Source organism: Coenobita brevimanus, chromosome 18 (genome assembly GCF_032717465.1).
Source record: "Coenobita brevimanus isolate Jiangsu-jjx chromosome 18, ASM3271746v2, whole genome shotgun sequence".
Taxonomy (NCBI): Eukaryota; Metazoa; Arthropoda; class Malacostraca; order Decapoda; family Coenobitidae; genus Coenobita; species Coenobita brevimanus.
In genome coordinates, this window is record NC_136971.1 from 31,384,130 (window position 1) to 31,408,377 (window position 24,248).

A 24,248-nucleotide genomic window follows, 5' to 3' on the forward strand; every position below is an offset into this window, starting at 1 on the left:
CGATCACAGTGAATATAAGTGAAACTCCCCCGTTTATTATTATCCACCAGTGACACGACAAATGTTCTCGATTGACCATCGCAGTGAAGTGATATCTCTCCTCAATAACAGTAACCCATATCCCTGACTGCCCTGTGCCCTGTGCAAAAGTAGATTGGATCCAATTATAAGTGTATTATTGTATCTCTGTGTTATTGTGTATCAAATATTGTGTATGTAGCACTGTAAGGGATAGAATTTAAGCAATAGATGTGATTCGGTGTACTGTCTCTTTTTATGCCCTGTTCCTTTGTTAGTGCATTACATCCGGTCTAGCCAAAGGACCCCGTCCCAGTGCTCGTGTTTTTACGACGAGAAGTCGCCCTAAAAACACAGCATTACAGCCTCAATAGCAAGTCACTTAAAACTCGATAACCAAGTACAAATCATGCATGAGAGAGTTCCCTGGGATCCTTGCCATAATAAAATACCGCTTTATGCTTGTATGTATGACAAACACCTTAACTAATGTTTTGAGGGGTAGATAACGCTGATGAGAGGCTCAAAGCTTCCTTACGACCGTGCTGAATGGGCTTTAGGACTGCTTGGTACCAGTCGTAAATTTTGATGGAGTTCCGACCAGAGATAGTCCCGCTGACGTCACAACATGGCGCCCATACTGTTTTGAACATTGCAGACGGCAGCCATTGTGAACACAGGTGATGACTATCCAGCGCTGGCGAGCAACGACCGGGACTAAAGTTTTGAGCATCCGCACCCTGGGTCATACAGTATGACCTCAGGGATAAAGGACAGAATGCAGAGGCTGCTAAAGATCAAGCAGCACTGAGAGCCACCATTAGGTGACCAAGGCCAAGCATGCAAGCATATTGGAGCCTTTATAAATGACCAAAGTACTTGGACTGAAGGGGAAAAGACAAGTGGTTAGGACCAGCTAATATGGCAGACTACTTAGAGTATATGAAAAAGCATAAGCTATTTAATTTTTGGCTTAGTGTTCTTGCATTCAGTACTGATAGTGACCATGAATTGCCCAATGAACTTGAAAAATAGTCAGTAATAATTCTGCTGATCAATCATCCTTAATCAGTCTTATCTTGTGATTACATACTCTATCATTTGCTATCTCCACGAGCTACTCCAGCTGGGTGTTAGCTGCAGTAGTATCTTTGAGTTCATTCAGTGTACACCCATCTAGGTAGCTAAGAGCAGATCACTGATACAAATAACATACTGTCATCATCATGCATAAGGCTAGGTAAGGTACTTTTATGACTGTGTTCTCTTAATCTTCATCTTATATATTTATCCATCTATAGCCAGAAGCCATAATCCTGCATGGGGTGGCTGTTTGTCTTTGAGTTAGTTGTTTTAAGAGGAGGGGCACTAACCCTCCACCAACCCAATTGTTAACATGTAAGGAACAGTCTGTTCTGCCAGCTCGTATTATGTTTAGAAGAAAAAAATTTTTGAAGGTGATAGTATGTTTCTACAGCTGGCTAGTAAAGCGTTGAAGACAAAAAAATAAAAATGGGTGTAACAATTCAGTCTGTCAACTTCAAGCCACTTCTATTTAGGTACTGTACAGTAGTTTGGAAATGATATCTTGGACTTAAAATGCTTAGAAAATTTTTTACATTAGTCTATCTCATACTATGTTTAACCTCACACATCCCTTTCAACCTGACTGATGGCAAGTGTAGTCAGATTGGAGGGTCAGTTAGACAAGTGACCAAGGAGACCCATTCCTGCCTCATAAATAAGGTTCACTGAATCGCACGTAACTGTAACTGTAACTGAGTACGGTACTCAGATTATGAAAGATTCATTTCCATCAGGTGAAAACAGATCAACTAAGGTGATATCATAAAACAGTGTTACAGTATTGATAAACTTGCTGTCATCATGTATAACCTTTTGATGAACTGAAATTTTGATAAAACCTGTATCACAGAAGGTCTTCATATATGTGGCAAAGAATGAAGAACTTTCATCATAGCAACATACAGTACCATCTGCCCTTCAAAGCTGATGTCACTGAGGATATCTGTGAGAAAATAACCCTGAAGTTGCAGTTACACTACTAAGCAAAGTTAGGACAAACCCGACCCATATCACACAGTGGTCTGGAAGGGTCAGTGTTAGCCAGAATTTTATCATCGTTTAAAGCATGTTGAGTGGAAGATAAATGGGAGTCGCAAGGTTTGGTGAATGAATCTGGGACAAGGTATAAGAAGAGGAATCTGAAAGTTAATGTAAACAAGAATAAAGTTATGGTGTTTGAGAGGAATGAAGCCACACTGCACAGTGTGGTTGGATGGTGAGGATATGGAGAGAGTGAGTGCATTCAAGTACTTGGGTAGTGTGATGAAAAAGGATGGAAGTTTGGGGGATGAAGTGCCTGAAAGGGTACAGCAGGGAAGAAAGGTTGTTCATTCACTGAAAGCAGTGATGAGAAATAGAGAGGTGAGTATGGAAGTTAAGAAGTCAATGCATGATGGTATTGTGATCCCTACCTTGACTTATGGAAGCAAGGCGTGGCCCTTGCTAGAGGGGAACAAGTCAAGAGTGAGAGCAGTGGAAATGAGTTACCTGAGAGGGCCATGTGGAGTAACATGGAGAGACAGGTTGACGAATGAAGAAGTGAAAGAATGCTGTGGGGTGGATGTGGATGAGATTGAGAAGATTAGGAGAAATGCACTGAAGTGGTTTGGGCATGTGGAGAGAATGGAGAATGAAAAACTGACTAAGAGGGTGTATGTAGGTGAAGTGGAAGGAGGGAGGGGGAGACCAAGGATGAGATGAAGGGATGGAGTTGAGAGGTACATTAGGGAGGGGGAAGTGAACTGGGGGGAGTGCAGTCAAATGGTGGGTGACAGAGCGACTTGGAGGCGTTTTGTCTGCGGCCTCCATTTGCGGGATTAGTGCATTGGGCTATAGACAGATACCCCATAGATAGATTTAAAGCACTGGCAGCTAGAGTGATAGTTCGGTGTCTTGCACTTGTTGGTTCAGATCTTCAGGATGTGACATGACGCTTTCAATTATGTATAAAAATGCCGAAAGAAATAGGACAGTCACCATCCCTTAAATATTCTGAACAAGTAGCAGCCTAGCCTTGGGCTTCTACAATTCATGTGGAAGCCTGTGGGACACTTTTACTATTGTTAAAATCTTGGCAACTATATTTCTCTCACCTTGGTGGGGATATTCATTCTTTATGCAGCTTTTTTCCCAAATGTGTATGGTAGAAGACCACAATACAGTATTGTACTGTACAGTACTATGATTCTTCATCTTTTCCATAATAGCACTTCACTGTGATTAGCACAGTGTTCTTTTGTTAATCTTGCTACAGCTCAGCATTCAAGGTGGAGAGATGTCAATTTTAGGCCAAGTTAAGCTGAAAAGAGTATAATCACTCTCATCATCCCATTCTTCCTTACAGGAGAATGGAGGCTGGCGGTATGACACCTGGGGGAATGCCTCCAGGGCCCCCTCAGATGATGCCCATGACCAAGGTGGAGCTCAGTCTGGCTGCCAAGTGAGTGTTGCTGGACAGTATGTAGTAGCATAGTCTTTTTGTTCTGTCCTTGCCACTTTTAAGACAAAGGGTTACGTATATTGTAGTTCATTAGGCTAATCCCTTCATCCTGAGAACTTCCATACAGAGCAAGTTCTCATTACAAGTCACCATTTTTCACATACTTCATTACTATTAAGTCAGCAGTAAATGAAAGAACTGCTGATTAAAGTTCTGTTACTGTCTGTGCTGCTGATATGCCAGATGCCCCTGATTTACAGTATCTGTTTTACGGTATGAAAAGTAATATTTTGGACCATATCCTTGACTTAATGAGGACTACCCGTACATCCTATGGTTGAAGGGGTTAACATTCACATATACCTCACAGGGACCTGAAGAACAAGGATGTCATGAGCAGAAGTGACCCTGTGTGCATTGTTTACATGAAGGAGACAGGTCAGGATCGCTGGTTTGAACTGGGGTGCACAGAGATGATCAAAGATTCACTCAGTCCACAATGGGTCCGCAAGATTGAGGCCGACTATCGATTTGAAGAACGACAGGTACAGTAATGTTGGATAATGACTGATCAAAATGTAACAGTCAGTACACTGATTAACCCAGATCAGTTTACTGTATGATGCTATGCACTATAAGTCCACCATTCTTTTTCTTGGATACCATATTTAGCCTTATTTAGATGAGTTTTCAGCAGTTGCTGAAAATCAATTAGCTGGTTAGGGCACCTGCTTAACCTCAGTCCATAGAAAACATCTGATATACAGTAAGACCTCACTATAATGGACTAATTGGGGTCCAAGCCATTCCGAAAAAAGCGAAATTCCAAAAAAAGCGACATCTAGACTTCCCCCTTGCTAACCCAGACTTTTTCCAATATTTCAGACATTAGTCTGGATTGCACCAACAGTTTTTAAACTGTTTTCACTACCACTGCATTACTGCACTGTATTATACTTTCACCACAATAATCAAATGGTGTAATACACAATACAGTACTGTACTGTATGCTGATAAACATGTCTTTTACTTATCTTTTTGTGGTCAACATAGCCAAAGTGGTTAGGCAGTCCAGACTGCTTCTGGCTTTATCAGACTTTTTCTGATATACAGCACAGGAATTTAGTCCTGTAGCTCTTCGATTTCAATAAAAGCGAATTCCGGTCAATTGAAGTTCGTTATATTGAGGTTTTACTGTACTATAATCAGCCGCAAAAGAAGGATTCCAAAATAAGGAAACATGGAATAATGAGATTTGACTGTCTCAACATTATTCTTGTGCTGACATTTTCAGACTGCCTTTTCTTTCACTACCTGAGAGTTTTATTCAGTTCTGAAGCTGAGTGTGATTTTGCAGATGATGAAGTTTGCAATATATGACTGGGACACCAAGAGTTCTAAGGTCGACGAACAAGACTCCCTTGGTTCAGCCGAGTGTTCCCTTGGAGAGATTATGGGCTGCCAGGGGTCACAGGTAAAGTAATAAAAAACCTTTTAGTTTGTTGTATGAGTCACCTTATAGTGTATTTGATGTCTGTGTGTAAGGGACATCCTTTTCATTTTATTCTTACTATTTCCAGATGATGGCTACCTCTGAAGTTAATTTGGCCATTCATGTATGTAAAAAAGTTGACATAGTAGCTACTGTATGTATCAGAACTCGTCCCCTACTTATACTGAGGTCCGCCTTTAATATGGTACTGGTTGTTGTACATTTTTACCATTACTGTTTTTGTGTTCTGTATGATATTATGAGTATTTTATATTTTGTTCTCAGCTAAGCCTTACTGTCAAGGGAGGTGGCACGCTGATAGTCCAAGGAGATGAACTGTCGGGGTCAAAAGAAGTTGTCACCATGAGTTTCATTGGCTCGGGTCTGGACAAGAAGGACACATTTGGCAAGAGTGATCCCTTCCTTATTTTCTACCGTTGTAATGACAACAGTTCTTACATTGCTGTGCACAAGACTGAATATGTCAAGAAAACGCTGGACCCTGTGTGGATGCTGATTTTTGTACCAGCGCGTGTGTTGTGTGCTGGTGACCATAACCGCAACATCAAGATTGAGTGTTATGACTGGGATTCTGATGGAAGTCATGATCTTATTGGGGAATGTTATACTACTCTTGAAAAGTAAGACAGGAGGAGGATATTTTAGTTAATGTCTTTAAAGGGTATTTTGGCAGCTTCAAATGAATTTTGGATTAAAATTTTTGTACTGTATGGTATACATACTTAGTTTTGTCATTAACTAGGGGCACCACGAGCAAGGTTTTTTTTTTTCTTTTAAGTGTAAATGTTCTTTTTTTTTGTAATTCCAGGCTTACATGGATGTATGTACAGAATAGTGTGTGTGTGTGTGTTTTATATATATATATATATATATATATATATATATAGATATATATATATATATATATATATATATATATATATCGATATGTATATAGATCTAAATTTATCTATCTATCTATCTATCTCTCTATCTATCTATATATATATCTATATCGATATATATAGATATAAATATATAGACCTCTCTCTCTCTCTCTCTCTCTCTCTCTATATATATATATGTATATATGAGGGGAAGTGAGTGCAAGAATTATCGAGGCATAAGTTTCTTGAGTGGTGTAGGGAAGGTACATGGAAGAATTATTATAAAGTAAGAAAGATATCAGAAGTCCTAGTGAGTGATGAACAGGATGACCCTAGGAGTAGCAGGGGATGTGTGGATAAAATATTTGCAGTGAGACAGATAGTGGAGAAGGCTTGTGAGAAGGACCAATGGCAAGTATGGATCTGGAAAAAGCATATGACAAAATTGACAGAGAAGGATTGTGGAAGGTTTTGCACATGTACGGTGTAGATGGTAAGCTGCTAGGTGCTGTCAAGAGTTTTTATGAGGGTAGTGAGGCATGCTTATGGGTAGATGGGCATCTAAGTGAATGGTTCACGATCATTGTGGGCATGCAACAAAGTTGTATGATATCCATATGGTTGTTCAATATACTGTATACTGTATATGGATGGGGTGATGAGAGAAGTAAAAACATGAGTAATGGAGAGAGGGATGGCTTTGTTAATGAATGGAATATCTCAAATTTGTTGTATGCTGATGATGCTGAATGAAAGACTGACTAAGAGGGTGTATGTAGGTGAGGTGAAGGGAGCGAGAGGGAGGGGAAGACCGAGGGAGGGGAAGACCGAGGATGAGGTGAAGGGATGGAGTTGAGAGGTATATGAGGTGGAGGGATGGAGTTGAGAGGTATATGAGGGAGGGGGGAGTGAGTTGGGGGGAGGGTAGTCAAATGGTGGGTGACAGAGCGACTTGGAGGCGTTTTGTCTGCGGCCACCCTTAGCAGGTTTAGGACGTTGGGCTATAGATAGATAGATGATGATGCTGTGCTACTTGCAAATACCGCACAAGAACTTGGGAGACTAGTGCAGAGTTTTGCTGATGTCTGTGAGTGTCATGCCTTGAGGGTAAATGTAGAAAAGAGTAAAGTAATGCTAACAGAGAGAGAAGGTGACTCCCAGTGTGATGTTACAGTGAATGCAGAGAGACTGGAATTGATGAGAGAGTTTAAGTACCTGGGTACAGTGATAAAAAAGAGAGGAAAATGTGCAAAGGAAGTGGAAAGTAGAGTGACACATGAAAGGAAAGTAGCTGGTGCTCTGAAGGCCTTGATAAGAAACAGAGGCTTCAGTGTTGCAGCTGTGTGAGGTTTACATGAAGTAGTGTTAGCGTCAACTTTAACATATGGATGCGAGCCTATGGTGTGGCATGAAAATGAAAAGTCAAGAGTTAGAGGAGTGGAGGTGGGACTGCTGAGGAATGTATGTGGAGTATGGAGAGTACAAAATAATGTGATTTCTGAAAGATGCGGAGTGAGGAAATCTGTGGACACCAGAATCAAAGATAGTGTACCAAGATTATAGTTACAGAATGTGGTGAAAGTTTTTGATGTATCAGATACAGTCAGGATTCCAGGGGCTTCAATGATGAATGAATGGAAGCATGGCTTATTGGACTGGGTAAACGTAGGCTGTCTGGACATTGCTACACCTCACCCTGCCCTAGGGTGGGAAAGGAGATTCGGATGATGATGATGATGATGACTTTGACGATGAGAGGAGTATAGTGTGTTTATTCTAACCTGACAAAGGTCTCTTAACGCCTTTTAGCTCTGTTGATTGGTGGGTCAGCTTCACTAGTAACCAAGGAAAATTCTACGTGTCACAACCAAGGTTCACTGAATTTCATGCAACCACAACACAGTATTCAGCTTGTGGGAGTGGCCAAGTTGTCAGATGAAAACAAACCCACTTTAGTGCTAACAGTTCTGTAGGTGAAAGTGTGAGCTAAATGCATGAGATTTAGATGTACAGAAAGACCATTATTTTTCACAATGTAATAAAACTGTACTAAGGTTAAGCCCAGTATGGCATCATTTTGGTCTGCTTTGAAGTACACTATCCATTAACTGCACTTATCCTTACAGACTGCTTGAAGGACCCGGCAACAGCAATACATATTCCCTCATCAACCCAAAAAAGAAAGCCAAAAAGTCCAGCTACAAGGACTCAGGGAAACTTATACTCAAGTCTGCCTCATGCCGCATTGAATCATCCTTCCTCGACTACATCCGTGGAGGAACCCAGATCCACTTCACAGTTGCGGTGGATTTCACTGCATCAAATGGAGATCCACGCACTTCTGGATCCCTCCACTACCTAACACCTGGAGTGGATAATCAGTATGTCGTGGCCATCAAAGCAGTAGGGGAAATTATCCAAGATTATGATTCAGGTAAATAAAGGTCTATCTATCTGTCTATCTATTGCCAGACGCCTCAGTCCCGTTCGGGGTGGCCACAAACAAATCGCCCTCACATCGCCCTGTCCCCTGCCATTTCACTGCCCCGCTCCCAACTCACACCCCCCTCTCTCATATACCGTACCTCTCCACCCCATCCCTCCAGATGGAGGTAAATAAAGGTGATTCAGTATAGTGACTAGAAACCTAACTGATTCTCCAGGGCTGGATTCACCCTCAGCACACAAACTCTACAAACCAATTTCTCTCTCTCTCTCTCTCTCTCTCTCTCTCCCTTTTTTAGTGGTAGGTGGGGGTGCTCACCATCCACTCACTTGATGTGCTGCTCTCTGGTGTCTGCCCTTTTCTCTCTTCCTTCCTTCTTTCCGTCCTTCCTCTTCTGTCTTTCCCTCATTCTTTTCTCCTCCTTCTGTCTACAGGTGACTCAGCACTAAGTGACAAGCCAAATGGTTTCCTGTATAACAGGAAGCCATTTACTACACTGGATGGTAACCATATAACCAAATTATGGCTGCTGGTGGTTTGGTGGGAATAGGCACTCCGATCAGATTGAGCCTAGGCAGGTTTATATCCAAGGAATGGTTGGGGTTTATTGCTCATGTAATGCTACTCAGGGATAAGTGAGGCTGGTCACTCTCATCTTAAATGTCAGGACCAACTTGCCTAGCCTCAGGCTCCTGCTTTCCTCATGGGGCAACATAGGAATGGATGATGATTTTTTTTTTTGGGGGGGGAAGGAGGTGGGGGGACTGTCAGATCACAGATTGAAATTATCTTGATATTCACAAAGGCTAACGGTACATTGCATGAGAAACAAGTCTAAAACAAAATGCACATCCCCCTCCCCAAGAGATCAGCAAATTTCATTCTTAACACCAATTCCACTTTGTTTTTACAATACTACATTTTTTGTATCTGGCAAATACAGTATTTCAAACAGTGACAGCCTACACAAAAGGACCTGCTTATTCACATCAAGCACAACACTTCTAAAACAATATCCAACATTCAACACAGAACATAACCAGTGAAATGGGTCTTTCATTCATTTGAAAATAATTTAATCTTTGATTTCTAGATTTTTGTCCATCACACAGGCAACATTGAGCCTATACCCTATTTTTATTCTCCAGAGCCTGCTACTATATACTGTATATATTTAGATTTTTCAGTATTGTTCAGCCTGTATCTTCACTATGTATTGTTTTGCTCCCTACTCTGTTCATCATATGTCAATCCTCACTCTGTTAATTCTAAATTAATTTTGTTCCCTTCCTGCTTTGTAACAAATTACAGTACAATATATTAATTGCCTTTACACCCCTATCTCCGTTTTTCAGACAAGATGTTTCCAGCTTTGGGTTTTGGAGGAAGGCTCCCTCATAAATGGAAAGTAAGCCATGAGTTCTTCCTCAATCTCCACCCAGATAACCCTTACTGCCAAGGAGTTGCCGGGATTCTGGATGCTTACTACCGCGCCATCCAATCAGGTGTGATGAGTCACTATGACTATATTATTTGACTACAGAGCAATGTTCCAGTCAAAAGGTTGAAGCTGTTTCATATAAAATAATATTTTGGCTCCACATTCCCAAGACAAACTCATTGTTGTTGCTTAGTCCCAGTTTGTCTGGCTGAGCAGACCTGTTGACCATAGGTACCGTATGCAACTACAGGCACTACTGTGGGGCCAATCTACAGGTATAGCAGGGTACACATTCAGAGTGTAAGGATCAAACACCCTCATGGTTGCTGTTGAACCCTTTTTGATGCCATCACATTCCTTTATCTCTGCTTCTCTCCAGTTGGTCTTTCATGGAAAAAGATGTGTTATCATTTATTTACAAGAGGAACTGCTTGTATTTTGGAAACTGATGCACCCTCTTTGCCCCCATCATTCACATTCCCCTTATCTGTCTCTGCCCTTATCCAGTTGGGCTGTATGGACCCACCAACTTCGCTCCTGTGATCAACCATGTAGCCAACTTTGCCAGAGCCCACCAGGATGGAAAAAACTACTTTGTACTTCTCATCATTACTGATGGCATCCTCACAGGTTAGCAAGTCTGCTATAAATGCCTTTTCCAGGTAGTAACTCTGAATACTGGAAGTGTGAGATATATATCTCAGGAAAATGTATTTAGCATTTTGCCTTGCTGCGGCTTCGTAATTAAAATAGGTGCAGTACAGTTTTCCAGCCGTGAAGTTGTAACTGAGCATAGTTACTCATGTGTTCCATACCATAAACATCAAACCTAACCCACCATATCCCAGGACCCTGTCATACTCTACTCTTTGCCCCACACTAATGTGGCCACAAAATTCATGCTAACCCATTACTGTACTTTCACTGTCCTCACCATTAGTATGACCAGAGTTCAATCCTAACAAGCAATTTCATTTAACCCTCACTACCCACTACCCAGACATGGCCAGCACCCGTAAGGCACTGGTACATGCATCCAACCTGCCCATGTCGGTCATCATTGTGGGAGTGGGGGATGAGGACTTTGCTGCCATGGAACAGCTGGATGGTGATGAGAAGAGGCTCAGCTATAATGGAATGTATGCTGAAAGGGATATTGTCCAGTTTGTTGGTAAGTCTCATCAAAAACTCAATCATTCGGGCTAAGTGACAATTGAGAATATTATTCTGGTACTACCACATGTTATTCCTCAGCTTATATGTTACACGTCAGTCTCAAGGGATTAAAGAAAGTTTAGGAGCTTTATTAGATGCTGGGAGGGAAGGGAAGAGAAAGACTGAAACAGATGCAGGATAGGATCATTAATGGGATGAAGAAAAGAAGCTTAGTTATGACAGGGCTCTCTCAGATGAAAGTAAGACAGAAAGTGAGTGAAGTGCATCCATAAAAGGCAAACTGAGAAAAAAAAAGTGCAGATTGTTGTGCCTGTGACATGAGCATTTTGAAGGGCTGGGGAAAATGATATGACTGCAGTGGTCTTGCTTCACAGGGTATGTAATAACCAGTATCACTAGATTAGTAATCTTGTGAAGATATACAGCCAGTGACAGAAATTAAGGTATTTCACCTCCCATCCCTCTGCTGGCTAACAGGGTTTGTCCCTAAGCTGGGAGAGGTCTAGTATATATCTTTGCTCATAGATGATACTCTCTGATGTGAAGTGTCAAGGTGAAAAGTGATGAACTTGCTTAAGGTGTGAAGTAGCCGCAGTGGTGTACTGTATTAGGCCAACTTTTTACCCGACTGTAAAGGCTGCTGTCTTTTTTTCTTTTTTCTTTTTTTGCAATGCAATAAATGATGCTTGGCATACTGGGTACTTGCTTTACAGAAAGACCTAATTATATGTCAGATCTGTTTTCATTTTTGGTGCCAGGACTTGAGGGGATTGGCTTTCCAGGTAATAGTGAGTTTTGGGGCTCAGTTATTAAAACTTGAATGTGAAGGTGTCAACAAGCCCTCAATTTATGATAATTTCTCAAGCATGTGACGAATGAGGATATAAAGGAGCGTTGTGGTGTGGATGTGGATGTGATAGGTAGCGTTATGAGGAACACACTGAGGTGGTTTGGCCATCTGGAGAGGATGGAGGGTGAAAGACTGATGAAGAGAGTGTATGTGAGTGAGGTGGAGGGGGGAAGAGGGAGGGGGAGGCCGAGGATGAGAAGGAGGGATGGGGTGGAGAGGTATATGAGAGAGGGGGGTGTGAGTTGGGAGCGGAGCAGTGAAATGGCGGGGGACAGGGCGGCTTGAAGGCGATTTGTTTGTGCCCACCCCAAACGGGATTGAGGCGTCTGGCAATAGATAGATAGATAGATGTGATGATAAAACATTTCTGACATTTGATCACTGTTGCTGACTACTCTGTAATATGGAATGCAGACTGATCACAACTAAGTCAGGTCAGATGTCCTCAAAGAATACAGCCATGAACCGTGACGTTGACCTTTGATTGCTCTGTACCAAAAGTGAACCAGCTTTCCCTATGCCTACTCCCAAAGTACACTGAGTGCCAGTTTTGATCCAGATTGGATCGGACAGTCATCAGATATATTGTTAACATAGATACAGTCACAGAAGCAGACCTATCAACAGCTGTGCCTATTGTGTTGCTAATTATGGGGCTTGCATGATCATTAAAAAATTAAGGGCTTGCTCATGGTACATTTTCACTAAGTCATTTTAATAATATGACTATGTGGCAATACTGTGACATCATTTCTGTAATTAACTAAGGAATCAAGAGCAGAACCTAAAAAGGTTACATGTAATGAGGTCTTTCTGTATATTATCAGTAGGCGGTGTGTGGCCTTTTCAGCTATAGCAGAGGTACCACAGTTTGGCTGTGGTGAGAAATGGTACCTAAATAATCATTAGGTAATTCATTTCTGTTTCACCTTTTCTCTCGTCCTTTCTTTCCTTTTTGGTTTTTCTTTTCCATTATAACTGATCCCCATCTTTCCTGATATAAAAATCTTTCAGTCTCAGTTGTTTTCCCTTCCATTTCCGCAAACTCATCCCTATTGCTTATCCCATTTTATTTTTATTGATTATCCTGTTTTATTTTTAACTGAACAAACTTTCCCAATGTGACCTCATCTCTCCAAAGTGTTTTCTTTACTCTCTTCCCCTGTTACCTCTTCTTTCTGCATTATACTGCTATCATCCCTTCCCCCCCACTTATGTCTCTCACCCCTAAGCCCCATTTGCTCCTCCTTATCCAGTCATATTTCCCAGTTTTACTATTTCTTCATTTTTCTCACCTCCATTATCACCCCATCTTTCTTGCTCTTACTGCTATTACTGCCTTTCTCCCAAACTTATATCTCACTCGTAACTCTGTTTACTCCTCCCCTACACCCCACCTCCCATGATCCCTCCCAACGAAAACTGAAAACTAAACCAAAACCAAAGAGCTGCGCCGTCACCTTGGATCCTATGGAGGCCAGAGTGAATACAGCCAGGTTTGACTAGCAAAGGATGTGCTTGCCGAGATACCTAATCAACTGGTGTCATGGATGAAGCTAAGGGGTCACAAACCAGGTGCCAAGACCGTCCAGGGGCCGACTAATACCTACGAGATGGAGTAGAAGAGAGGGGGGAGTTTATAAGGCCAAGGTTCATTTCTCTTACTCGTGTCATCCCAGAGCTTTGTTTGGAGGTAATGCCGGGTGAGGTGTTAACATTTTTATTCCCTGCCTAATTGATGTTCTGTATGAGAGAAGGACTATTTGTTCATCTGTTTAGTTTCCATCCTTTGAAGTCAGATTTATTTATTTATTTTTTTATATCCCTTATTCCAGTTGTCAGTTATGCCTTGTCCAAGAGATCCACAAAAGTATTTTTCTCTTTTTATAACCTCTGTATTATATTTCCCAAGGTATACTTTTTTCTTTTTTTTTATACAATCCTTTTTTCAGTCCGTCATTTGATCTTCCTTTCACTTTTTTTTTTTTTCCCCTTTCACCTTGTGCTTTTTCATCCCTTGTTACCCAGTACTCAATCCAACCCTGGTACACTGATCTGTAAACTGAATAAAATCACCTCGTAGGAGGAAATAGAATAAAAAAATTAATCCCTGGTTGAAAGGGGCCTACACAGAACTGTACCTCTTGTGTGTGTGTGTGTGTGTGTGTATTTACCTATTTGTAGTATACAGGAATTGAGCAATGCTCGTGTTGTCCTGTCTCCATATCCACATTTATCAAGTCTACCTTTACACACATGAATGTTTTTCTCATGCACCACCTCTTTGTCTAAGTCGTTCCAAATATTTAAGTATTTACCTAATATACCTAATTGTGATATACACGGAATGTACTAAGCTCGTGGGTTTCCGTCGCTGTTTCTCAATAAGTCGAATTTAACTTCTCGTTTAAGTTTTTAGACTGGACGATCTCTTTGTCCAGGCTATTCCATAAGTCTATACTTCTGTAAGGAAAGCTATATTTCTTGATATCCTTCAAGCAGCTTGACCTTTTCAATTTCATTCCATGTCCTCTTGTTGCTCTCTTATCCCATACAAACAGATCTTCTTTGTCAATTTTATCTACTCCCACCATGGTCCTGAACACCGCAATCATGTCTCCCCTCTTTCTCCTTTCCTCTAACGAAGGCAAATCCAGTTTTTCCAGCCTCTCTCTGTATGACAGGTCTGTCAGACTGGGGACCATCTTGGTTGCTGTTCTTTGTATTCTCTCAATCTTGTTTATATCTTTCTTTTTGTGTGGGGACCACATTACCGCTGCATATTCTAACCTGGGGCGGATCATGGCCACTATCAATTTCTTCATCATTTCCTCATCCATATAATGAAATGCTACTCTTATGTTAGTCAGGAGTTTATATTCTCTCCAACTATCTTGTTAATGTGCCTCTCTGGTAACAAACTATCTTGGACCAGCACTCCCAAATCTTTCTCTTCTCTTCTTTTTGTGATTAATTCATCACCCAAAAAATTATTCAGTGATGGTCTCCTGGTACTTTTACCCATTTCCAATATTTTACATTTGTTTACATTAAATTTCATTTCCCACGTCCGGCTCCAATTGTGTATCCTATCCAAATCCTCCTGCAGTATTTTACAATCCTCCTCAACCTCTATCTTCCTCAAGATCTTTACATCATCAGCAAACAGACTTGCATAACTGTTCACTCCATCTACCATATCTATCTATCTCTATCTATTGCCAGACGCCTCAGTCCCGTTTGGGGTGGCCACAAACAAATCGCCTCCAAGTCGCCCTGTCCCCCGCCATTTCACTCCCCTGCTCCCAACTCACACCCCCCTCTCTCATACACCTCTCCACCCCATCCCTCCATCTCATCCTCGGCCTCCCCCTCCCTCTTTCCCCCTCCACCTCACTCACATACACTCTCTTCGTCAGTCTTTCACCCTCCATCCTCTCCACATGGCCAAACCACCTCAGTATGTTCCTCATAACGCTTCCTAGCACATCCACATCAACACCACAACGCTCCTTTATATCCTCATTCGTCAGCCTGTCTCTCCATGTGACTCCACAGGCTCCTCTTAAATAACTCATTTCCACTGCTCTCACTCTTGACTTGTGTCCTTCCAACAACGTCCAAGCTTCACTTCCGTACGTTAGAGTTGGTATCACAATACTGTCATGTAGTAACTTTTTCACTTCCATGCTCACTTCCCTGTTTCTTATCACTGCTTTCAAAGAACCAGCAACCTTTCTGCCCTGCTGTACCCTTTCAAGCACTTCACCCTCCAAACCTCCATCCTTACTCATCACACTACCCAAGTACTTAAACGTACTCACATTTTCCAATTCCTCACCATCCAACCTCGCTGTACATTCACTGACTTCACCTCTCTCAAAGACCATCACTTTACTCTTCCCTACATTCACCTTTAGATTCCGTTTCTTACACACTCTCCCAAACTCATCCACCAAGCCTTGCAGCTCCCCTTCGTCTTCACTCAACAACACGGTATCATCTGCAAACAACAGCTCAGGGAGTTTCCAAACACTATCCTCTCTCACCAGGGCCACTCCAACATCCACTACCCTACCTTGTACCTCTTTTATTACCCCATCCATGTACAGATTGAACAACCATGGAGACATGACACATCCCTGTTTCAACCCAACTTTCAATGAGAAAAATTCACTTAGTTCACCATCCACACGCACTGCAGCCTTCGTACCATCGCACATACTCTTCACAGCATTCAACAACTTCCCATGTCATAAAGACTTTGTAGTTACTTGTAGAGAAGTATATTTTAGACTTGTGGTCGAGCGGCTTTTATATCTTGTAGTATAGTCCCCACCAGATGTCATGTAGTGACGGGAGAGGTAAAGAATAGTATGGGACTATTTTTATTTGTCTTGGAAATATTAAACAGGTCTCTCCCATGGGAAGAGTATAAGTCCCGGGTAGCTACCTCCCTGTCTCGCTATCTCTCTCTCTTTCTGTTCTAAGGCTAATCTCCGTCTCGACCTCTCTCTAGGGTCGCTTGTCTCCTTCTAAACTCTCTTTCCTAAAATTCTGGTGTAGCAGGGGTGTGTCACGTGTGTTCCTCGTGGATGGAAAGTTCCCGTAGCCTGTGTGTGAGCATATGTGTATGTGTGTATATGGCCACTAGACGCTGTCTCAAGCATTCCTCGCGTCAGAGTGTGTAAGCATGTTTAGTACTGCTCGATTCTCGCAGACACAACACCTCTCATCATCTGACTCCCTGCTTCTATCTGTCTCTCTATCTATCTATTTATCTATCTATCTATTATGTAGTCCTACATTTGCTCAGCCGCGCGAAAATGGCGTACCATCGACATTTAATAGTTATAACATATTAATACATACTACATACACATTATAATGAACTTATAAGCTAATTAAGTGAAATACATAATATTGTAAAGTAACATAATTGTATGAATATTGTATACATATATTATTCATAGTAAATAGTGATTATTCAGTAATAATACATTTTAAACAAGTTGTATACATATTTGAATAAATGCAGTGGTTGTTGTATAACACTTGCAAGACGTGCATGTACAACAGACGTACGCATATAATTGTGCAGTGGTAATACTGTTAGGTTATACATTACGTAGAGTTATCACTTTAGTAATGTCTAATATTTCACCTAACTTGTATGATGATACTGGTAATACAGAATTGTGCTATAATTGTATGACTTATATTGTGTTAATGCATAATTGTGTTGGCCTTATAATTGTAGTTACATTTTGTTAATGCAACTATTACATAAGTGTCTTGGCCTTATAATTGTAGTTAAAGTTACATAAAAGTTACATCTTGTTAATGCAACTCTTAATTGGCAAAGTGTAACATAATGCAATCGTTTGTCGTTACATAATTGTTGCATATCGTTTGTAGGTACATAATTGTAGTTAGTGTAACATAATGCAATCGTTTGTCGTTACATAATTGTTACATATCGTTTGTAGTTACAAAATTGTAGTTAAAGTTACATAAAAGTTACATCTTGTTAATGCAACTGTCACAGAAATGGTACATATTGTTTGTAGTATTGTTTGTAGTTACATAATTGTAATAAGTGTAACATAATTGTAATAACTGCAGTCCTTACATATGCTGTGGTCGATGATAGTGATGATGTGTCATGCCACTTGTTTGTGGAGACACAATTTGCTTTTTTGTTTGTAGTTTATGTGGTATTTTGGCATATGTAGTAACATTTACACTTATTTTCATTTGTTTGTTATGTGATCTTACTCTATTTCTCTTTTTTCTTTCTTACTCTTCTTTCTTTCTTTCCTTTCCTTTTTTTTTTTTTTTTTTTTTTTTTTTTTTCCATAGTTTGTTTCTCTTTGCTTGTGTACACTTTTTTCCATGTTGTTCATGGTTACATAATTACTGGCTAATTTCCTTGGGATACTTTTTCAAAGTTTAGTTTATATTGCACAGATACTATAAAATGATATTATATAGTCCCATATTTTGTTATATTATATAAAAAATATATACACTATATACAGTATTAACTATACACACTAATTTGTTGTTCACCTGTACCTATCGTGAGTAATAAGTGTGTCAGCACTGTGTGGAAATCATTGTCTTCACGATTGTGTTGAAGATGTTCACTCTTGCTAACGGCATTTGTGTTGGCCATTTTTTTTTTTTTCTCTAGTTTACTTTGTAACTTAATTTATATGTTTCCACTAGGTAGCTTGAATTAATAAATGTTTAATGCAGTTCTTTTAATTGCTCACTGAGTAACTGTGATGGTATATTTTCTTTATTACTTTGTAGATGTAATAATGTATAGTTGTATGTATGAAACACGTATTTTATGTAGGTATAAATGGTAACACTCGTTGGTAGTAAATAAATGTTATAATAAATGAATGAATATATACAGTGTAGAATATTTATTGTTGGTGATTATTTAGTGTTTGAGTTATGCAGATAATTGAAGTAAGTATGTGTATTTAAACTGTAACTATACAGCACGTTTTTTATGTTTGTGCAGAAGCTTATTGTCTATCACTGTGTATTGTATAAATGAAGTAACTATGTAACTCACTAATTTTTACCGTGGAGGAAAATGGTGTGAGTGGTGTTGCACGTGGTGATAGCGTTGTCCTTCGCGGGTTGATTGGCGTGTTGTCGTCTCAGCACATGGTGACGTCGGCTTCCCACACTGGTAGCTGTGGTGAGTGAATGAGTAGCGATGAGTAACTTGAGTGAAGACGAGTGAGTAAGATGAGTTGTGAATATGGACTTGGTGTTTGCTTCGTCGTCCTGACCTCTTCACATCTGCGTAAGCGGTGGGGGTTGGGTGGATGTAGCAGAGAGAGGAGGGTGAGGTCTGGTGGTTATGAGTTGTGAGTCGTCTCTCACTCTTCGTTTGTTTGTTTGTTTGTTTGTTTTCTTTCTTTCTTGATGTATTCTTGGTCCTTTTTTCTTGTGATTTACTCGTTGTAGGATGAAGACTGCCGCTTCTTGTAGGTGCGTGTAGAAGATTATACAGACGACGTAGAGTTGTTAATTGTAGTTGATTGTAGATGGCTGTAGTTCGCTGATTCGTCGTAGACTTGTAGACTGTTTGCACTGTAGGCTGTATTTTGTAGGATTCAATGTAGAACTGAAGCTAATCTTGTAGTCTCGGTTGCTTTTGTAGAAATTTGCTTTTAATTCGGAGACGATGTCCGCAGATTTGCTGGTTTGTCGTTAAGCTACTTGCAAGGCGTCGAGTGATCTCTTGACCTCTGCATCAGCGTAATGATCTGGGAGACGGAGGGGGCTGGATGGAGAGAATACTGTCAGGAGCTGATGTTGGTTGTTTTCAATCTTGATATTTTGTAGGAATTTAATGTTGATTCGTAGACGAGGTTCGTATACGTTCGCTGCTACCAAATGTCATAAATGACTTTGTGTCATAAAGCAGCGACTTTGTATTTGCTTGTAGAGGCAGGAGAGGTAACGAATAGTCTCTCTCTCTCTGATTGCCAAGCCCTTCTCCCGTCACCTGTCTCCTCTGAGGCCTGTCTGCTCCTTCTGTCTAGCCTGTTCGGTGGCTAATCTCCGTCTCGACCTCTCTCTAGGGTCGCTTGTCTCCTTCTAAACTCTCTTTCCTAAAATTCTGGTGTAGCAGGGGTGTGTCACGTGTGTTCCTCGTGGATGGAAAGTTCCCGTAGCCTGTGTGTGAGCATATGTGTATGTGTGTATATGGCCACTAGACGCTGTCTCAAGCATTCCTCGCGTCAGAGTGTGTAAGCATGTTTAGTACTGCTCGATTCTCGCAGACACAACACCTCTCATCATCTGACTCCCTGCTTCTATCTGTCTCTCTATCTATCTATTTATCTATCTATTATGTAGTCCTACACCCATCTACTCCATATATTCTTAACACTTTCCACAATCCTAGTCTATCCACCCTGTCATATGCTTTCTCCAAATCCATGAAAGCCGCATACAACTTCTTTCCCTTCTCTAGAAACTTTTCCACTAAAGATCTGAGAATGAATATCTGATCTACACAGCCTTTTCCCTTCCTAAAGCCTCCCTGTTCTTCTCCAACTAATTCCTCTGTTCTTTCTCTAACTCTGTCAATAAATATCCTACCATACACTTTTCCTATTATACTAAGAAGACAAATGCCCCTATGATTACCACACACTTCTTTTTCCCCTTTTCCTTTGTACAAGGGAATAATTATACCTGACTTCCAATCCTCCGGGACTCTACCTTCCTCCCAGGCCAATTTGCACATCTTCCACATCCATTCTACTACTATCTCTCCCCCATGCTTCAGCATTTCACCACACACTCCATCAATTCCTGGGGCTTTCCCTGATTTAACTTTCTTCATTGCTTCCACAACTTCTATCCTACTGATTTCTTCCTGTCTTCTCACCTCCCTCCTTCTCCCAGCCATTCCCCAGCCACTTATACTCGCTTTACTTCCATCCTCCACATTCAACAATTCCTTAAAGTGTTCTCTCCATCTGCTCATTTTTTCTCTCTTCTCCACTAGTAATCTACCATTTTTATCTTTCACTCCCCTGCTAACTTCACTTCCACCGTGTCTTACTCTTTTCACCTCTCTCCAGAACATTTTCTTACAGTCCCTCCACTTTACACTCAAATTCCTTCCAAATTCCTCATCCACTCTCTTCTTACTCTCTCTTACTAATCTTTTCACCTCTCTCTTTCTTTCTACATATAACTCTCTCTTCCGCCTCTCAACCTCTTCCACGCCCTATTCCTCATCCATTCATTGTATGCTTTCTTCTTTTGTGCCACAGCCTGTTTCACCTCTTCAGTCCACCACGCTGTTCCTTGCACCCCCCTCCGTCTTCTCTTCCTTCCACACACCACATCACATGCTGCACATATTTCTTCTGTAAATATTCTACACACACCTTCCACGTCCCCCATCTGCTCCAATTCATATTTGCCCAATCGTTCCTCCACTTCTCTCTTATACTCTGCCTTTTTCTCATCCTCTTGTAACCTTTCCACTCTCCTTGCAACTACTCCTTCCTCTCGTCTTTCCCTTCTTCTGTTCCTCCATCTTACTTGGACTTTAATTCTGGCCACCACCAAGTAGTGGTCAGAAAGTCCACTCCCCCAACCTCTATAAACTCTTGCATCCAATATACATCTTCGCATCCTTTCATCCACACACACATAATCAATCATTGCCTTCCTTTCATTCAGTTCACCATCCACCCTTCTCATCACTCGCCATGTATACCTGTGGATCATTTTATGCCTGAAGAGGGTATTGGCTATCACCAACCCCCTCCCAGCACAAATGTCCACTAACGCACTGCCATTCTCATCTGTCTCAGCAGGCACACCCCACTCACCAACTATTCCATCCACCTTCACATTCCCAACTTTACCATTCATATCACCAATCAAAAACACTCTCTCATTCCTTCCAAACTTTTCCATGCACACTTCTACATTTGTCCAGAACTCTTCTCTACCATATCATTTACGTAAATCAGGAACATTACTGGTGCCAACACTGAGCCTTGAGGGACTCCACTTATTACTTCCCTCCATCCAGACATCTTTTCCTTTATTACTGTCCTCATTTGTCTGTTTCTCAAAAAGTCTCTCATCCATTCCAGAAGTTTCCCTTTTAGTCCTCCTATATATTCTAGTTTCCACATTAGTCTCTTATGAGGCACCTTGTCAAAGGCCTTCTCTAAGTACACACAATCCACCCAACCATCTCTCTCCTGTACCACATCAATCGCTCTTGAGTAAAAGCTCAACAAGTTTGAAACACATGACCTTCCACTTCTGAATCCAAACTGACATTCAGCCAAAATATTCATCTCTTCCAGATATTTTATCCATCTGTCTTTCAGGATTCTCTCACACAATTTTGCGACCATGCTGGTTAGAGACACTGGTCTATAATTCAGGGGTTCTTCCCTGTTTCCTCCCTTGTAAATTGGTACCACATTTGCCCTCTTCCATTCTTTTGGCACTTTCCCCTCTTCCAGTGAGCATACAATTAAGCTGTGAATTTTATCCGCCAGTTGTTCTCTGCATTCCTTCAGTACCCAATTGGAAACTCCATCAGGTCCTGGGGCTTTCCTTACATCTTGAGTTTCCAGTAATTTATACACTTCCTGTACCTCCACTTTTATATCTTTCATCACCGGAACATTTCTAATCACTCCCTCCCCTTCCACAAGCTCCTTTTCTTTAGTGAAAACTGGCTGGAAACGTTTGTTCATTATTTCTGCTTGCATTGCCGCATCCTTAAAGACCTCTCCTTCTACTTTCAGCTTGGTGATTCCTTCCTTTTGTTTCAGTTTGCCATTAACAAATCTATAAAACAGTTTGGGTTCATCCTTGCATTTGTCAATTATACCTTTTTCAAAATTCCTTTCTTCTTCTCTACGTATTCTTGTGTATTCATTTCTTGTTCTTTTATATTCTTCCTTTGTTCTGTCGTTACCTCTCTTTCTCCAATTGTTCCACGCCTTATCTCTCTCTTTTTTTGCTATCATACACCTTCTACTAAACCACTCCTTTTTCCTGTTTTCTTTCCCTCTTACTCTTGGTACAAATTTTTCCACTCCCAAATTATAGAGGTCTAGAAAGATATCCCACTTCCTCTGTATCTCTCCTGTTTCTCTGAATTTTCTCCAATCCGCATTTTCAAAAAAGTTTCTCAATCCTCTAAAATTTGCTTTCCCAAAGTTGTATCTTCCCTGTGTGTGTGTGTTCTTACCTAATTGTTCTTACCTAATTGTATCTTTACAGGAATGAGTCAAGCTCGTATTGTCCTGTGTCTTAGACCATATTTATCGTACATATCCTTAAATTTGTGAATTGTTTTGGCACACACTATTTCATTCGGTAGTGCATTCCATTGATCAATTGCTCTGTTTGGGAAACTGAATTTCCTTACATCTTTATCACCTCTTTTCTTATGCAGTTTTTTGCAGTGTCCTCTTGCTGATGCTTCTCCATATGTTAAGTAATCATTTATGTCTATTTTCTCCTTTCCTGATATGCACTTATATAGCATTATCATGTCATCTCTTTTCCTTCTCACCTGTAGTGTTGGTAGACTCAGTTTATTTAGTCTTTCTTCGTAGCTTAGGTCCCTTAAGCTTGGTATCCATCTTGTAGCGGCCCTTTGAACTTTTTCAATCTTGTCTATATGCTTTTTGAGATGAGGACTCCAGACTACTGATGCATATTCCAGGGTTGGTCTAATGAATGATGTTATTATCCTTCTTAGCATGTCTTCATTTGTGTGTGTGAATGCTATTCTCATATTTGCAAGCAGTGTATACATGTTCCATACCTTCTCGCTGATGTGGTCAGCCGGAGATAGTCTGTTATTGATAATCACACCTAGGTCTTTCTCTCTTTCTGATATGTATAGGGTTTTATTTCCTAACTTATAATCCCAATCAGGTCTTTTTCCACTTTTACCAAACTTGATTACATGACACTTGTCCACATTGAATTCCATTTGCCATGTACTACTCCATTCATGAAGTTTATTTAATTCTTCTTGTAGCTCCCTACAAGAGTCTGTGCTAGTAATTCACCTTTGTATTTTTGCATCATCTGCAAACATATTCAGATAGCTCTCATTTCCAGTGTTACTGTTTATATCATTTATGTACACTAGAAACATGATTGGTGCCAGCACCGAACCCTGTGGTACTCCACTAGTCACTTCTTTCCATGATGAGTAGTTTCCTCTTAGTACTGTCCTCATTTCTCTTTTTATGAGAAAGTCTTGCATCCAGCAAAACAGTTTGCCTTGAATTCCTCCTTGATGGTACAGCTTCCATAAAAGTCTTTGGTGTGGTACTGTGTCAAAAGCTTTCTTGAAATCTAAATAGATACTGGAAACAAGTCTACAGAGATGCCTGATGCTTATAGTCACTTAGTGAAGTGAGATCTTGCACACATGGGTTTGCAAGTCCATGAGGTGGTTGGAGGTTTTTGAATCTGTATGTCATGTGGGGTGTAAGGTGGTCATTTACCCTTAAATGGCCTGGACTGTGGCAGCTTAACTTTGGTCCTCTACACATCAAAGGGAACAATATATGGAGCTAAGTGGTATTGGATATCAGGATGGAGGACACAGGGAACATTCATAGAAAAACCTCAAGTTCCCACACATTAAGAATAAGAAGGATTTTTTTTTTAAAGCTATCTATCTATAGCCCGACGCCCTAATCCCGCAAAGGGTGGCCGCAGACAAAACGCCTCCAGGTCACTCTGTCACCCACCATTTGACTCCCATCCCCCCAACTCACCCCCCCCTCCCTCATATACCTCTCAACTCCATCCCTCCACCTCATCCTCGGTCTACCCCTCCCTCTCCCTCCCTCCACCTCACCTA

At 40.8% G+C, this 24,248-nt stretch overlaps 1 protein-coding gene across 9 annotated transcripts in view; it reads left to right on the forward strand.

Moving 5' to 3' along the window:
* The first annotated feature begins 654 nt into the window (after nt 1-654).
* Nucleotides 655-24,248, forward strand: part of LOC145391415 (copine-8-like) — a 35,974-nt gene continuing 12,380 nt past the window's right edge. For 2 of the 9 annotated variants that reach the window (XR_013895844.1, XM_080266022.1), the window contains exons 1-9: nt 1,237-1,258; nt 3,449-3,544; nt 3,915-4,089; nt 4,902-5,018; nt 5,322-5,677; nt 8,050-8,357; nt 9,725-9,874; nt 10,318-10,440; nt 10,811-10,981. Coding sequence is in view for 8 of the 9 variants with exons in the window: in XM_080266022.1 (XP_080122148.1) it covers nt 1,245-1,258; nt 3,449-3,544; nt 3,915-4,089; nt 4,902-5,018; nt 5,322-5,677; nt 8,050-8,357; nt 9,725-9,874; nt 10,318-10,440; nt 10,811-10,981 (1,510 nt within the window). In the remaining variant the exon portion in view is untranslated. Of the gene's footprint in view, nt 924-1,236; nt 1,259-3,448; nt 3,545-3,914; nt 4,090-4,901; nt 5,019-5,321; nt 5,678-8,049; nt 8,358-9,724; nt 9,875-10,317; nt 10,441-10,810; nt 10,982-24,248 lie in introns of those variants that run through there. The other 7 variants (XM_080266027.1, XM_080266024.1, XM_080266026.1 and 4 more) reach the window with 7 other exon arrangements.